The following is a 17,665-nucleotide window of genomic DNA, read 5'->3' as shown; positions in this document are numbered from 1 at the left end:
CCACTCCCGTAAGAAGATTAACCCCCATTTAGCAGCTTAGAAACTGAGACCTGGAGATGTTAATGTGTCCAAGACTACAGAGCTACTTGATGCCAGAGCCTCACACTAAAGCCTGCCCTCCTAACCATGAAATGATCAGTGTTAACAAAATGTTGACATTGGGCCAGGACAATTATTCCTTGTGCTGAACAGTCCCGTCCCTTCAAAAGCACTCAGCATCACTGGCCCTCAGGTACTAAATACCAGTATCAGCTTCCCATTTTCTTTGAAAATTAAATCTCCCTCACATATCTCCAAACTCCCTACAGAAGTGATATTCTCCCTAACTCAAACATATTGAAAACAACTGTTAAGGAAAATATCGAATTCCAGAAACTTGGGATTTAAAAGAATTGTTAAAGTTGCATTATTTGAGTTTTTACAGTTAATTTGTATGGAAAAGAATAGTAAATAAAGAGAATTAGGGCATGTTGGGTTTAGCGTTTTACTTGTTGACTGTGGTGCTAATTCTCAGAAAAGCACATGTTTAGCACCTGCTATGTCCTGAGAAAATATGTTAGACATTTTCATGCCTATGTAAAAGGAATAGGGTGGGGGAAGGATTGAGCGAGAAACAGAGAGAATTGTTATTTTCCTCTCATTATACTTGAAGAAAATAATGTTTTGAGAATGTAATTTGCCACACAAGAATTTTATTTAGGATTATTTCTACCATATTATAGCTATACTATGGATACTCAATGGAGTTGTCCTATTGATAATTAGGAATGGAATTTAAAAACATGGTTTAAAAAAAAAAAAAAAAAAAAACCTAAGTATACTTATAGCCAGCAAAACAGAAAGAAGTTAATGAACATGTGAAAATCAGTCTCAACATATTAGAGGAGTGCCTTATAGAATAAATATTGTGATAAATATTCATAAATAAATGATTCAAAGAAGGAAACAGTAGAACCAGGAGAGAGAGAGAAAGAAGATACTCAAGATAAAGGAGCATCCTACAGAGAGGAAAGTGCATTAGGAGATATTGGAGAAGCGAGGAGGGATAGTTAAGCAGTGCTGAATGCCCCACCGTGGGTGAAGGTGACTGAGGACTGGGAGAAACCTTTTAGAGTTCAATAAACCTTCTCCTAACAGAAAACCAATCAACTGAAGACATCTTCAGGGTGTAACAGATTTCAAAAGTTCAGCTTTGAAAACATTGGGGAAAGCAGTCATTTACTACAAAAGCAAAAACTTTGAAGTGGTTTGAACATAAAAACAAAGTTAAGAAACTAACAGAAAAAGAAAAGTAGGCAGTATTCGAAAACAAGCTTCGGGGGAATTTACCGGAGTATGGAAGAGTGATAAACACAGAGTGACTGGCTCAGAGCCCTCTCAAGTGTGTGATAGGGCTGGAAACCTCTGAGATAAACACGAGATCATTTACCAGAGAGAGCTTTCCCATTTTCAGACAGCTTTCCTCCTGAGGACAGAAGGATTTATCTGCAGCAGTGGAATTCTAGTTATATGGTAGCAAGACTGCTGCACACACATCTTTTTTTTTCCCTTTATTTTATTGCATTTTAGGTTTTGGGGTACATGTGAAGAACATGCAAGATTGTTGCATAGGTACACACGTGGCAGTGTGATTTGCTGCCTTCCTCCCCATCACCTACATCTGGCATCTCTCCCCTTGCTATCTCTCCCCAACTCCCCACCCCCTACTGTTCCTCCCCTATTTCCTCTCAACTGACCCCAGTGTGCAGTGCTCCCCTCTGTGTAGTGTCCACGTGTTCTCATTGTTCAACACCCGCCTATGAGTGAGAACATGCGGTGTTTGATCTTCTGCTCTTCTGTCAGTTTGCTGAGAATGATGGTTTCCAGGTTCATCCATATCCCTACAAAGGACCCAAACTCATCGTTTTTGATGGCTGCATAATATTCCATGGCGTATATGTGCCACATTTTCCCTGTCCAGTCTATCATTGATGGGCATTTGGGTTGGTTCCAGGTCTTTGCTATTGTAAACAGTGCTGCACACACATCTTTAAATGGACTGTCCCTTTGCATTAATAAGAAAAGATCTCCTGTTTTTCTGAAGAGACAGAGGCAGCTCTGGGGCAGGAAGGTCTTCCTAGTTGTGAGCACCGTGTCTACAGATGGTTTGTCCTTCACTCAGTCTCCCGAGCCGAAGCAAAGGATGTGGCTGGGCTGGGAGGCGGGGACTGCATCTGTGTGTGTGTGTGTGTGTGTGTGTGTGTGTGTGTGTGCGGTGTGTTCTCATTTCCGCTTCCCCTTTTGAGCAGGCAACAGCAGTTGAATGAGTTCAGGGAGAAAGGCATAATCTACAACATGATACTTTCTCACTCGCTTCACCTCTGTGCCCACACCTGTGAAGGCCTCCGCCCAGCTTTGACAACTGGTTCAAACTCAGCTTTCTACCAGCGGACAGGTAAGTACAGCTTTTATCTCAGTCTCAAGGCTGTGCTGATTCAGGGTGATGCTCGGAGAAAGAAGGAAACAGGCCAGAGAAAAAGCAGGCTGCCAAGAAAAGGGAAAATCAGGAGAAAATCTCCCACCGCTGTTACTTCAACCTTAAAAGCATTCATCATTGTGCTGAGGAGAACAGAGCTGGGTGCCCTTTCGCTTTAGTTTTCTCCTCTTTATTATCAAAGAGGTAATGTTTCTAGGTTCTCAAAACATGGGCTTCTTTGATGACTTGAATAACTGTTTTAGGAATTTTTTTTTTACCTTTCTCACCTGCAGAGTTTTTCTCTGTGTCTTGCTGAAGTCATTGTTGCTGCAATTGCCATCCGATTAGAACATTGCAAAGTTCTCAAGGAAGAAGTTTCCCAATTTCATTTCAGGTCCTACTCTAGTGTCCATAGCTCCAACCATTGAGAGTACCTGGCTGAAATCAATTTTGCTTTCTATGCTATGACCTCTTTCTTCAGAAGCTGTAGAAGAAACTTGTTGAGATAAATTGCAGCAAGATATATTGAGGTCAGCTGTAAGGGAGGATTAACACACTTGAGTGACACAAGGTCAAATTAACCAGGAGGCTCAAGATAGATGGATATCCACCTGTCAGGACCAGATTTCAGGCTTCACATTTCAGAGATGGATAGATGGGCTTGCTGATCTTTCAGTGACCTACGTAATACTGGGGGCTTCATGCTCCTCAACTCCCTTTGCCCCAGTGGTAGCAGGCAGAGCTTGTCATCACCTACATGAGTTTTGGGGAAGATGGAGGAATGGAAAGATCCTCCACCCTGGGGTTTTCCCATACCCCGTCTGTGCCACTGAGCTCACGAGTGGGCGGAGGAGAAAGGGTGGGTCCCCAGGCCAGGGCAAGGACAAGAGAGGAGAGTTCCACAGAAGTTATTTGACAAGACTGTGAGAGTTTACAGGAGATTTCCAGGGAAGTACTAGTGACTCTGTATACCACAAATGGTCCTGAGTAGGGAGGTGAGGAGACTTTCTAGATGGTGGAGGGCAGTACCTAGGATGGGAGGTTGGAGGTAGGAAGCTTCAATTTGTGTGTCCAAGCATCAGACTCAACAGTTGTTCAGCCTGAGTGATTAGAGATAAAGATCTCGTATGATTTGCTTGCAGCACAAAGTGTTAGTAGGAAGAAGGAAAATCAGGTTTATTGTCTGTCTCTACTGAGACTATTATCAGAAATAACAAGCTGAAGACATAACAGGAGGGATAGAAAGCGATCTAACATATGAGTTATTCACATGCACCCCAAGGTGTTTAGAAACCATTTATAGCCATACTAATAACATGTTCTCATAACCCTTGGTTTTTTGAAAACTAACATGAAACCCTGCGATTAAACATTATGTAGTGAACATGAAGTCCCAACCGTCATTTTCAGTTCAGTGTTTATGATTTGGATTCTAACAGAGAATAAAATGGAGGTCTGGTCTCAGCCGATATTGTGACTTACAAGGTTCCTTCTGGGCTATAGTAAGGGGAAAAGATCACACGTGTGTTTCCACTTGCAAACTTACATCTGTTCTCTTTTCCACCTAAGGGACAAGGCCAAAGTGGGTATTTTAGTACCCACAGTATTATGTGCCCTGCCATACCCAGGCCTGGTGCAGAATGGCCTAAACACAGATTTTAGATTGAGAAAAGAGTTCAGTCAAATAAGCAGAGGGACGAGGAGAAGAAGAGCGTGTGTAGTTATTGAAAAAGGAAAAAGGGAAAGAAGAAAAATGAGTATATGCAGGAAAGAGCTTATCACAAAGGAAATAAAACTGGAGAATCAAAGATATGAATTCACAGAGCCAACTCATTGGTTGAGAAATCTGCTCCTTCTTCCTACTTTCTGTAGATGAACCCATCTATAAACTAGCTCCGATGAACTGCTGTTTCTTATTCTTGATGTCTTTAATGTCTGCCCAATGAAGATATTTGATGTCTCCCTACATTGAGAACATGGGATTAATTTTTTTTCCAAATGTACAACTTTAATATTTCCTGTAGCAGCATACATGCCTTTCTTAAAACTCATTAATATCCTGAAAATGGAAGTAAGAAAGGAAAGGAGAGGAAAAAGGTCTTAGGTGATCTTCTTTCTGTATTTATTCACCTAAACTTATTTGTGGGAGAGAGTATAAAGAGGAGGAAAGGAGTTCTATTGATTAATAGGCATTTTTCTTTCTATTATTTACCAGATAACATCTCCCTTTTTCCCTGAACAGATTGAACTGCTCCTTAGACAAAGAAGTCTCAAAATGTTCAATTATTATACTTAGGGAAATTCTTGTTCTGATGATCTTCCAACCTGAGTCACATGGAAGAGGGTTAGGAGCTAGAAGGCAGTTCTTATCTATGAAGGAATGTGAGAATTTGCTGCAGGCTGGGGTATGTCAAATGGGGGACAATCCACCTGGGTTGAAGTGGAGTTTGTCCAGTTCACAAACAGAGAAATGTTAGCTGCTCTGGCATTTCCCGCAACTCTTTGCAATTATGATGATGTGTATCTTGGCTGTGGATGCAAAAGGTCTTATGGGCCACCTCATGGAAACCCCATTTCCTTCTTCTCTCCTCCCACACTGGTTCTCACTCACAGTCTCAACTCACAGGCACTACTTGGGGCATAGGTACAAAACAGACAGGAGAGAAGAGGGGTCTGTCTCCTACACGTCCCCCAGAGCACTAAAGACAAAGCTGGGACTGGGCCTTGGAAACCAAGTGTGGCAGGAGGAAGGCTGTATGATATAAATGAAAAAAGCATGCATCTGGGACCCAGAATCTGTGAGTTTGATTCCCATCTAAATCTACTAATATTCTTGTGACTCCAAGCAAGCCTGCTCTTCTCTCTCTCTCTCTCTTTAGTTTCCTCAACTACAAAATGAGTGAACAGGATTAAATAATCTCTCTGGTCCCTTTGGGAATTAGATAAGACAGAAAGACTTTAATTGCTTACCTTTTATCTCTGCTTAACACAGATAAAAAAATTTTTTTCACCATCTTGATTTTATGCTGTCAACTGTACCCTGCTGTTCACTCCTTCTTCCTTCCTTATTCCTCAAGATGTTTCAACTTCAGTGAACAGCTTAGGCTGACAGCAGGTTCATAATCATACCTGTCACTTATTAAACACCACCTTTATACATCAGAGACTTCATATATGTTACCTCATTACAACTGCCAATCACCCAACTAGCTTGACACAGTATCTATTTTACACATGAAGAAAATTAGGTATAGGCTCGGTGCGGTGGCTCACACCTATAATCCCAGCCCTTTGGGAGGCCAAGGTGGGAGGATTGCTTGAGGCCAGGTGTTTAAGACCAGCCTGGGTAACACAGCAAGAAAAAGAAAAAAAGAAACTTAGGTATAGAAGGAAAAATAGTGTTACAAAGGACAAATAATGCAATAAGTAGACAGAACGGTGATTCCAAACTAGACTTAACTCTGATTCCAACACCTAAACCCTTTCTATAATTTTCCTTCTCATCAATTTCTAAATAACACTCTGAACTTTAAAGAAAAAGAAGCATTGGTCATCCTTACTGAGCCCCTTGAAAATTTCCCCATGGTCCACTGGACAATCCAGGGTAATCCCTTCCTCTCGAGGCCCTTAATTTAATCATAGCTGCAAAGTGCCTTCTGCCAGGTCAGGGACCATATTCACAGGCTTTGGGAGTGCAGCATAGACATCTTCAGGGATGGGCATCACTGTGCCTACCGCAGTATCGCTCTCACCCTCTTTTCTGTCTCTCTTGCTCTATTGCTACATTTCTATTTACCTATCTACCTACTTATTTGAAGCTGACCATGGATCTGTTGACCACGCTTTTTCTCTCTTCCTCCCCCTTTATCAAGTTTCAATATGTTATTTATCAATTTATCATTCCTCTGTGGCTTTGATCTTTTACTGTGATAACAGCATCACCCCTCAGCCATCTATCTAATAAACTAAACTTTAAACTCAGTCTATCATTTAGTTACCCTCTGTCCATGACGAATTATCAATTTAGCTCCACTTTGCACATGTGTTACATATATGGACATTTTTTCTCAATATCTATTGAGAGGATCAATAGATATAAGTTCAATAAATATGCACTGAGTGCTGGCCATGTGCCCATTGCTATGTCACGTGTGGGTGAAATAAGGGGCTTATGACACCTCCAGTACCCATCGAGGGTCCTTTTTTATCTGATCATCATCCCCATTAATGCTATGATCACCAATCCACGCGCATTGTCCAATTTTGTCATTCACATTGGAACATCTTTTTTTTTCTTGAGATGATGTCTTGCTCTGTCATGCAGGCTGGAGTGCAGTGGTGTGATTATTGCTCACTGCAGCGTCAACCTCCCAGGCTCAAGTGATCCTCCCACCTCAGCCTCCAGAGTACCTCAGACTATAAGTGAGTGCCACCATGCCCAGCTAATTTTTTTTTTTTTTTGAGACGGAGTCTTGCTCTCATTGCCCAGACTGAAGTGTAGTGACACAATCTCGGCTCACTGCAACCTCAGCCTCTCAGGTTCAAGCCATTCGCCTGCCTTAGCCTCCCGAGTAGCTGGGATTACAGACATGCACCACCACACTCAGCTACTTTTGTATTTTTAGTAGAGACAGGGTTTCTCCATGTTGGTCAGGCTGGTCTGGAACTCCCGATCTCAGGTGATCTGCCTGCTCTGTCCTCCTAAAGTGTTGGGATTACAGGCGTGAACCACCGCGCCTGGCCTAATTTTTGTATTTTTTAAGATATAGGGTCTCACTATGTTGCCCAGGTTGGTCTCAAACTCCTGGGCTCAAGTAATCCTCCTTCCTTGGCCTCCCAAAATGTTAGGATTACAGGCATGAGCCACTGGCCCTGGCCAGGGACCATTTTTATATAAACTTTCTAGTGAAATCCCAGCTGCTCTAGTCTGCCTTTTGCCTACTAGCCTCCTTGNAAAAAAAAAAAAAAAAAAAAAAAAAAAAGAAAATTTCCCCATGGTGAAGTATCTGTAAGCAGAGCTGATATTTGTCAGGTACAAATTGGTAGGCTAATATTTTAATATATTAAAATATGTTTACAGCAAATAATGATAATTATCCATGTTTCCAAGCTCTCTGAGTGCTGATCCCCAGCCCAGCTATCCCAGCTCTTTCCTCAAGACTCCCCAGACAAGCTCTGGAAATTCAAGGCCCTTAGCCATGTACTGGGTGGGGCCCCACCACAGGGCTGTGACAGTACCAGCTCTCATTGCCCTGAGGTGCTCCAAACCATTATGAAGCTCTCAGTGCCACAACAATCTGAAAGTAATGTGGAATTCCAGGCAGATTCTCTCTTCCCAACTACAAGCTAGTTGGACCCTTGCCAAAAAACCACTCTGTAAGCCTGAGGAAGGCTAAACTGCTTCATAATCACCTAGTTGGAGTCAGAAAGGAAACTATTCTAATAACACAAACAAAGCAACACTTCCTGCACTAAGATTGTCACAGAACTGAATATAAATTGCATTGTGTTTATTCTGCCTCTTCTCTACTAGACCATAAGATGGAGAGTTTACATAGCACGCAAAATGGAGAATTTACTAAAACAACTTCTCATTTTTAAATCCCAAATTGCATTGGATGGTGACATTGGGCCATTTTCTTATTCTAATGTCAGTGGAAAAACTATATAACATGGAGTCAGATCAACTTGAGTTTATAGCTTGGCAATATAGGGCTGTGACCTTGAACAAATGACATATCTCTGTAAGTGTCAGGTAATAGTAATTAGCTCTAAAGTGGTTGCCAGGATTCAGTTAAGCAGTTAACAGGAAAGTTTTATGGATAAATATACAGTACTCTGTACCTATCAGTTATTATGAGTATCTATCTACCTTTGACTTGCCCATATCAATGTGTAGTGAATCCCTGACTGCTTCCCTTGGAAGACAAAGACTAGAAATAGGTGATATTCTTAGTGTCGCAATTATGACATACCTCTACAGGGTTTCTGTTATTGCTACAGTTACTGCATCTGATAATAACTTTTGTTGGAAGATACTTATTTCACAGCTCTTAACTCCCTAATCTTAACCCAGTAGAGGGTATTTCTCCTGTCTAATCTCAATCCTATCTGCCACAATTTCTGCTTTTAACTATAGGATCCTCAGAACAAGAATTCTCTCTTACTCTACTTGGTTGTAATCAGATCCAGAACTCTTGACAGACTGTGGAGAAGGATTTAGGGAATGAACCTCTAGAGAAATGTAGAAAAGAGGAAAGAATAAAAAGCTGGAAATGGTAGCAGAGGAGGGAAATAAGGGCTTGGGCTGATTCAAGCAAGAAGCAATAGTACCAGTGTGGGAATGTCTTAGTTTTGTGGGAAAATTGGAGAAAAGATATCTGCAGGCTTTATATTTCTGTCTTTATAGAGAAGATTAAATATGATCATATACTATAAACCATCATCAAGAAAAATGGAACACAAATCCCAGAAGGAAATTTTGACCAAGAAATTAATAACAACTTAAAATGAAAGGCTGGAAAATATTTTTTAAGTTAGGAGAATTAGGTAGTTCAAGCTTTATAAATTAAGTCAGACTTAGGTGACCTTATGTCATATCAACAAAAGAGTGGGAGGATTATGCTCCAAGCCTTTTTCCTCTTCACTACAAACTGTGCAAAAATGTACATTAGGGTCCAAGCCCATGAGGACAGTCAGGAGCACCTGTCCTATGATGAATACTAATTGGGGATAGTTTCCCAGTGCCAGGGTGATTCTTGCTCCTCTGCAGGCACAGCATTTATGGAGTCCCTTCCCTTGCTAAGTACTGTGTTGTGTTCTGTGATGGGTTTAGGGGAGAAGTTACACGTAGTGGTGCATGATGACAAGAGAGGTAGCCACTTACTCTCTTGTTGCATATGGTGCAGGCGTGGGTGTTAGTTGCTAGAGGTAGATCAGAGGAAGGAGATGACTTGAGCAGGCCCTTAAAGGGTAGAAAGAATTTGTTTGATTAGAGAGGAAGGTGGATGAAGCTATAAGCTAAAGCAAAGAGGCAGAAAAGTTCAAGCAGTGTTGACAGTCAATGAGTAGCACCTGATTGGCTCCCTGTAGAGGCTCCTGTATGGTCTGCCTGTTCAGGCTCACCACTTTCCTGGATCCAGTGTGATGGTCACACATGCAGGAGCTCCATATGTCGGTGTTAATTTGAAAGGGAATTGGTAAATGGGAAGTAACTCCAGAGACCACTGAACCATTTCCAACTTTTTAATGGGGAAAACTATATAAATGCACTTTCTTTTATAGGTACTATTCCTAGGCATATTTTAAACTCACCTAAAAAGTATGAAAATAAATTAATAAACATTGTCACTGGAAATAAATTTACACATTGAGTCCAACCAATCCCTTTCCTAGAGGATTAAAATGATACCCTAATAAAAAACCTAATTGACATACCAGAAGTCAATTAATTGGACAAGTCAGAAAAATGTCCAAGTCTTTTGATTTCTAGTCGGTTTTCTTTTCACTGCACCAAACTCCACTGTATTATCACTGTATGTTTTTGAATGACTTATTTGGAGGAAACAGCTCCATGTATTTATCTCTATTAGAAGGAGCCCCAAGACCTACAAAGCTGCTATCTTGACATTTATGTGTACCCATTTTTTAATTCTCTCTAAAACTCTCATGACTGATGTGCTTGTCTGATAATCATTTGTCACTTCCTGCAGATTTCCACAAGAAAAAAAAAATACCCAGTTTCTTATCTCCCAGCAGTATAGCTTCCTCCTATTACCATTAACCAAACACTACCATTTCTTCTTGCCTCTTGAAATTGCTGTACTTATAGTATTCCCGTATAACACTCCATGGACAAGTCTTTACAACTCAAGCGTTGCTGAGATTGGGGGAAAAAAAATTATGCAATTTCCCAGTCCCCTATCCTGTGCACTAGAGTTGTGAAGATTAGCTTAGCTCTACCTTATGTCCTTTCTTTCAGACTTGAGATCACTGCTACTTTTTCACATAGAAAAATTCTTCCATTCTCGCCCAAATTGCCAGGAAAATGTCTGTCATTCTCAGTGAACACTTAACCTGTCTGGTCTTTTCGTTGTCATATCTATAATTGCCATTTATTTTTAAGCCTTTCTTTGGAACTCTTAAGCATTAATGATTCTATTTTCATAGGCATTCTTATCCCTTAGGTATTAACATTAAGTAAAACTTCCATACATAGGACATAGAGACAGACAGTAAATAGGAGCTAGTCAAGAAAATACCACTTTTGTTCTCAGTTATAAGAACTTCTAGGATAGAAACAAGTCTTAGCATAACCCTCTCTCTTTTGTCCAACTTTCAACCCACATTTTACATGCTTAGTAAGCACATGGTTGCCAGCTTATTGTTACTGTTTTGAAGTTGATCTCCCTGCCTGTATCTCTGATGACTCTGTACGGCACTGGGCTCCTCTGAGGAACGGTCACCTTCTAAACAGTCACTTATTAAGAGGATGATTATTCATTCAGTGATTACAATGTGTTAAATTCTGTTTTAGGCATTGGAAACACAGCAGCAAATGACCCAAAAATTTCTGTCCTCTTGGAGCTTGTATTCTAATCAGAAGAGTAAACAATAAATTAGATAAATAAATAAAATGTAAATTATGTTAGTGATAATACCTAAGCAGAAAAAAAAAAAAATCAAGCAGAGTAAGAGCCCAGTGAATGTGATTAAGGTGTTTTGTGGAAGTCAGGCATGGCTTCATGGGGAGGTTGGTTAAGAGATGGACATTGCAGGGTGAGTGTGGCAAAGATGGAGGAAGAGGAAGAGGAGGGGGGAAAGAATATTAGAACGCTGAGGTTAAATAAGAGATAAGTATTTTCAGGGAATGCAGAGAACATTAGGCTATATTATTGTGATATATTTTTGAAGATGTAGGAGGATTGTAAATAGATTCATGTCACAGAGGATGTTGAAACCCCCTACCTCCACTTCAATTCGTGAGATCTGGAATTGTGCTAGGCATTATAGGGGTTTGACTGTAAAATAGCATATCCAGAAGTCTGTAGTACTGGAAGCATCAAATGTTAGGGCTGTAATGTTTTCATTGACAAACTGAGACCAAATAAAGAGATGAAATTTTCCAAGGTTATACCATTTGTAAGTGGCAGAGTCAAGTATGAACGCCAGATATTCCTCCCCTCATCCTTCCTTTCCTCCCTCCCTGCCTACCCTCGTGCCCCTCTGCCTTCCTGCCCTCCTGGCTTCCTGCCTTCCTTTTGAGTTCTACTACCAAAACTATTCTGTGAGCTGAAGCTTCCCAGTGATTTAGGAGAGGTCAATTTCCTTTGGGAATTAAAAACAATAGGCAAGTCAGCCATTGAGACTTCCTTCTCTGGGCTGTCTGGAATCAGTCTATTAAATATTTTGGAGCACAGGTCTAGGTAAATAAACTGATCAAGGCTTTTTGATTATTGTCCTAAGGTCATTCTAGTGGTAGTTTCATCCTCTCTTAACCTCCTCACAACAGCTCTGACAAAAGAACAGCAAGTCACCTCTGCTACTCCTCTTTGAGGCTTCTTTATGACACAAACTTAATTCAATGATGTAATTTTCTCTAAAAGGCACAGGCAGTAGACAAAGAGCTAGGTGCCCAGGGTTAAGGAGCAAAGACTCACAGTGCTAACTACCATTTCTTCTGGGAGAAAAATATGTCTTGGATGGGACCTGAGGTGAAGGAATTTAGATCAGACAACAGTAATTATGTATTATTTTTTCCTAGGTGTGTTTTGTCTGTAACAAGCGGAGACATCTAAAACAATTTTATTGCCCTAGGAATGCATTTTATGTTCAGGATGTTCTTTCCGAAAATAGCTATTTCAGTGCCTAAATCGTTGGATGCCTCACTCATGGTTTTGTTTTTAAGTGTTGGAGGAACAGAAGTCTCTGTAAAATGGTATTCTTCTTATATTTCTTCTTTTATTTCATTTTACTCCCACAGTTAAAAGTGTAGCTCTGAAGATGAAGTTTATGGCAGCTCACGGGAATGCAGGGATAAGACCGGGAGAGTTGCAGCCCCACTCCTACTTGCTCAGTGTGGTGGGAATCAAGTGTGGCTGGTGGGAGACCGGCAGCAGGACAGAGTATGAGCCAATGAATATGACATTAGCCTCAAGCCTTTTTAAGCTCTATTTGGAATAAACGATTCTTCCCTCTCTGTTCCTCTTTGAATGTGTGTCTAGTGCCATCATTGTGTCCCTTGGAAGAATACAGAGATGTTTAGACAGTGTTACATGAAATATGAATCTATAGGATCAGTAATTGCATTGATGAGCTGAGACATAAATTCATAGGTAGAAAGCATGAGTTGACAAATTAGAAAGTGATTATTAACAAAGACTTTGTTAGAAAGTGACAAATTCGAAAGTAGCTGCTAATTGCTGAAGGCAGTGTCTCCCTACTTTTAATCACAGGGTATTTTTTTTTTTTTCTGAGAGAAATCATATGTGGACTGCTAATATATGAAACAGGAATATAACAAATCAAGACAAAAACTAAACAAACAACTCCTGTAGTTAGAGTGACATCCTGGTTGTGAGACCTTAGAAAATCTGTTTCACCTTTGAGATCCTAGACTTTTTCATATGTCTTGATGAGGATAAAAAAAAATGAAGTGAATTTTAGGAATTGTAAGCTTAAAGATATTTTAGTCATAATGGAAGATTCTGGTAGACAGCATTCTTAAGGATTAAAGAAAAATGTTTTCTAGTACAGTATTTCAGCTACCCTGAGATAGAGAGATTAAGTCAGAAGAGTTTTCTTAATATCCATTAAATCGTGATGTTTGAAGCTTTCAAATGTACGGACTTGAAAGACCTACCCTGGCATTTAGAATTTTCAGAGCATTCTTTTTTTACAGGAGAGACAGATAATGAGCTAGGCATGTCCTCCCTGGTCTTGAACTGGCAGACAGACCAAACTCCTTTGTGCAGAGAGAGGAAAATTCAAGGGGCAACCCTGAGCATCATGGTGGTTTCTGAGCACAGGATGAGGAAGTGTCACTGTTTTTCAACTCTTAGGACAGCATTACTATTACGAGTAACCCTGAAGTCTGACCAGGGCCATGGAGGCCTCTGTGCTGAGCCCCACATCCTGGGAGAAACGGCGGGCCTGGCTCCGTCAGAGCCGTAACTGGCAGACCCAGGTCCTAGAAGAGGAGGCTGCCGCAGCCCTGCAGGATATCCCAGATCATGAGCCTTCCAGCCTGGATGATGTTTTCCAAGAAGGTACGAGACGAACATCAGACAAGCGTCTATGTTATCTGGTGACAGCAGGCCCAGGTCTGCAGAGTGTGAACAGGTCCCTTGTTTTATTTTATTTATATATATGTATATATATGTATGTATTTTTGCATTTTAGGTTTTGGGGTACATGTGAGGAACATGCAAGACTGTTGCATAGGTACATACATGGCAATGTGGTTTGCTGCCTTCCTCCCCATCACCTATATCTGGCATTTCTCCCCATGTCATCCCTCCCCAGCTCCCCACCCCCTCAGGTCCCTTGTTTAGTGGGGCTCTCAGGGAGGACTGTTTTGGCTGGTTTAAATACATTTAGGAGAAAAGCTAAGTAATATGAAATATGAATTATGTGAGAAGGCGACAGGCATAAGATTAGGAAAAAGGGAAGGGCACATTTTTGCATCATCCCGAGAGGCTTCTATAAGAACTCAAGGCTCGGGGCTCTCTATGAATGCTTTGGGGTGTTTCTGTTTTGTCTGTATAACAAGACCACACCCAGGCTGGAGGTCTGGACTCTGGCCACAGTGCTGTCACTATCAAGCTGTGTGACCTTCAGGAAGTCACTCACCTCTCTTAGACTTATTCGTCTAATCGAAGTGGTAGTACTTTTCCTTCACTCCTCAGAGCTTCTTTGAGGTTCAGATGAGATCACAGACATGAGTAAAGCAAAAATTCTGATGGAAATAAACCCATCTGTGCTTATGTGGTAGGACGCAAACAGCACAAAAACAAGATTGCCTTTCTTTTTCTTTTTCCTTTTCTTTTTAAATGAGAAGGATCCACCCTTGTGGGAAAGGATCTCTCAAAAGAGAGCAGTGGGCCTGATATCTTGGGCACTTTCCAAGTTCTTGGGAGGAAGGGAGAAACAAAGCAGAGAGAGAGAAGAAATATATACTATTTTTATATATGGGTATATTCCTCTCATATCTTAAAGAAAAGCTTTATGTAGAAAAAAAAGATTCATGACGCGGCTTATGTAAGAATAAACTTGTGTAATGGAATTAGTTACAGGGAGGAGGTCTGGTTTTGTTCAGTTCTCACAGTGATCTAGTGTCTGACTTTTCTAGGGAATCCAATCAACAACATTGAAGACTGGCTGCAAGATTGTGGGTAAGTGCTGGACAGGCAGTGGGGTGGTATGTGGCTGATGGTTGGATTTGCTAACAGACACAACTCCTGGAAACTCAGAGGCAGGAAGATGGATTTGAATTAGGCCTAAAGATTAGAAGTAAGGTTGAGCCGGTGGTCGAAGGGGTGTTGTGGGTTTAGGGTGAACTGGTATCACAGTTGTGAATCAAGTGCAACTCTGGGCTAAGACTAAGTTAGACATGAGGTCTAGGAACAGAGGTTGGGTTTGGTCTAAAGCTAAGAGTGGATGGGGGATAGCTGGGCTGAGTTCCAGACCCCTACTCCTCTGATTTCCCCTTTAGATTGGAGTCTCACATTGTGTAAAAAAAGGAAGTGGAAACCTGATCATTCCTGCTGAAGAGCAATTCATCTGCGTTATTTATTTCTACAGCAGAACACAGGAGAAGCTTAGGGTCTATGACAGTCATTCAAAGCAGGGAAGAATTGGAACTGGAACTTCAAGGAAGTGCATTATCTCTTTCCTCAGAGATACTTTAAATGATGAGACCCCACAGCCCATTAGCCTATACCATTCTTAGACTCAGTATATCCAGACAAAAGGAGGGATATGTGTCCTATTTAGTCTTTTGTGTAATAATGAATTCTCACAATGGACAACTTCTGCCTGCTCCTTATTTTCCCTCCAGGAATGTCTCAAGTTTTATATAGCCTTTAATCTACACTCAACTATTAATTGACATAAAGAAACCCATTTTGCTTATTTGGTAGGAAATAAATAGCATCGAATAATCCAAGGTTGCTTATTTCACCTGTGCCTAAGAAGGCAATGCCAGGAAGGATTTATTTTGCGTTTATTCTGTTGTTTGAAAAAAACCTATTGTACTCATTGCCCTCATCTTATTCACAATTCACTGACTTCAAAGTCAATTAGAGGACCCTCAAAATACAGGAAGAAAAGAATGGTGGTAATCAGAATGTTTGTAGGTTTGGGTGAGAAGCCTAGGATGAGAACTGTCCTAGGATTTAAAATGCTTTACCAGATGTGTACAGGGGAAACAGTCAGCTCAGTTAATGTCTTTATCTCATTAATTACTCTTGAGTCATCAATTCATGTCAGCAATTATTAATTACGCTTTTGTTAACTGTCTGATTATCTGAATAACCTAGAGGGGTGCCAAGTAGGTTAAAATATGCTTCTTGAGTTAGAACATATTTCATTCTAATTGAAAAGAATAAATTCACAGATATACAAGATAATAAACTGTAGAAATCATCTTTCTTCACTCGTGCTCTACAAAAATAAACTCTGAACCAAAATTTATGACAAAAAGTGGTCTGGTTAGTTAAAAGTCCCCAAGATTTGAGCCTAATTCTTGTGCTACCAAGTATGTAACCATAAGCAAATAACTAAAATTCTGTTCATTGTAGACACCTGAGCTATAAATTGGGACACTTAGAATAATTCAGTTTAAGGGTTCTTGTGAGGTTTAAATGACATGATATATGTGTATGTGCTTTATGCTTTTAATAGAGAATGACTGGTGAGTTTTATAAAGGAGGAGTTTATACCTACTTATAATTCTACAACATGTCTGTCTATATCTATCCATCTATCTACATCTGTTTTTTTTTTTACCAGAAAAAGTATGCCCAGAAATGATACATGTTGGCTCTTAGATAGCGATTACCTGGAGGAAGGAAAAAAGTAGCAAAGAATGGAAGTAAAATAAGACTTTAGTTATATCTTTAATATTTAAGTTTTTATTTTACATTATATATAACTTAACATTTTATTTTTTCTGAAGCAAATATGGCAAAATGTTTAGATATGTGAAAATAGAGTGACTGGTGCAAGGGTGTCTGTTACATTTCCATTACGTGTCTGTGTTTTGAAAAGGTTTTAAATATTTAAACTTTGAACCAGCCATAAGGAGTTAATCAACATACCTGCAGAGTTGTCTTTGGAAGGGGACTTGTTAGATTCAGAAAAATTTCCAGTTTTCTCTGTTTTAAAGTTCTGTCTAATAAGTGTGTAATACTTTTTAATTACATGGAAAAGCTAGAAAAATTAAAGGATGGTAATGACGATGATTGGTAGTGATAGTACACTTGACTTTTGGTAATAGATAATGAAGAAGATGGAGGGAAAATGCATTCTAAATATGGGATTCTGACCTACCACGGTATGCCATGCTTAGGCCCCATGACCACAAAGGCAAGAGAATGAACAAGTTGCCCACATTTACTGGATATCTGTTCACTCTGTTGCCAGGTACCCTGGGGGGCACTTTTCAAATTTTGTTCCAAGACCATACAGTTTCTATTTTTCTTCCCAAAGCCAAACCCCCTGTGGTAGCAAGAGCATTTTCTTTTCTGACAAGCTCTCCAGGAGAGACCTCCAACATCTCAGGCAATTTAGTGTCCACATTTCTCAGTGCAACTGAATCTAGGAGCAGGCTATTCTGCCACAGGATCACATCATGCATGTCTTTACAAACTACGCCTCTCCTTTTTTCTTTCTCTTCCTAAGCTCTCAGGATTTTCTGGGACATGACTGTGTTGCTCATGAATCACCAGAGGTGGGGTTGGGAGCCCAAAAATCATCTGTGTGGGCTTCAGCTTAAATCTCTGCAGGCAGGTATCTATGGAAACATCTAGAAGAAGCTAAAAATAGCCATATACTTCTTTCCACATTCCAAACCCTCCTCCCTACTATTTGTTTATGAATTGGGTATACAGAAAGAGCAATACCTTGGCTCTTTCATTTGAGACTTGAAATGATGCTGAGGAATGTTTTTTTTTTTGTTTGTTTTTTGTTTTTTGTTTTTGTTTTTTTTTT

The 17,665-nt window shown here is 40.3% G+C and overlaps 1 protein-coding gene across 5 annotated transcripts in view; it reads left to right on the top strand.

The window, feature by feature from the left end:
• Positions 1-1,443: 1,443 nt before the first annotated feature.
• Positions 1,444-17,665, top strand: part of TESPA1 (thymocyte expressed, positive selection associated 1) — a 43,312-nt gene continuing 27,090 nt past the window's right edge. The window contains exons 1-4 of one of the 5 annotated variants that reach the window (XM_037729009.1): positions 1,444-1,512; positions 2,289-2,434; positions 13,516-13,722; positions 14,805-14,847. In XM_037729009.1, coding sequence (XP_037584937.1) covers positions 13,560-13,722; positions 14,805-14,847 — 206 coding nt within the window. In that variant the 5' untranslated portion in view covers positions 1,444-1,512; positions 2,289-2,434; positions 13,516-13,559. Of the gene's footprint in view, positions 1,513-2,277; positions 2,435-13,515; positions 13,723-13,905; positions 14,582-14,640; positions 14,714-14,804; positions 14,848-17,418; positions 17,461-17,665 lie in introns of those variants that run through there. The other 4 variants (XM_017501897.2, XM_017501898.2, XM_037729010.1 and 1 more) reach the window with 4 other exon arrangements.

Source organism: Cebus imitator, unplaced genomic scaffold (genome assembly GCF_001604975.1).
Source record: "Cebus imitator isolate Cc_AM_T3 unplaced genomic scaffold, Cebus_imitator-1.0 Scaffold285, whole genome shotgun sequence".
Lineage (NCBI taxonomy): Eukaryota > Metazoa > Chordata > Mammalia > Primates > Cebidae > Cebus > Cebus imitator.
The sequence above is the reverse complement of the archived record's forward strand: the minus strand, read 5'-3'. Positions and strand labels throughout refer to the sequence as shown.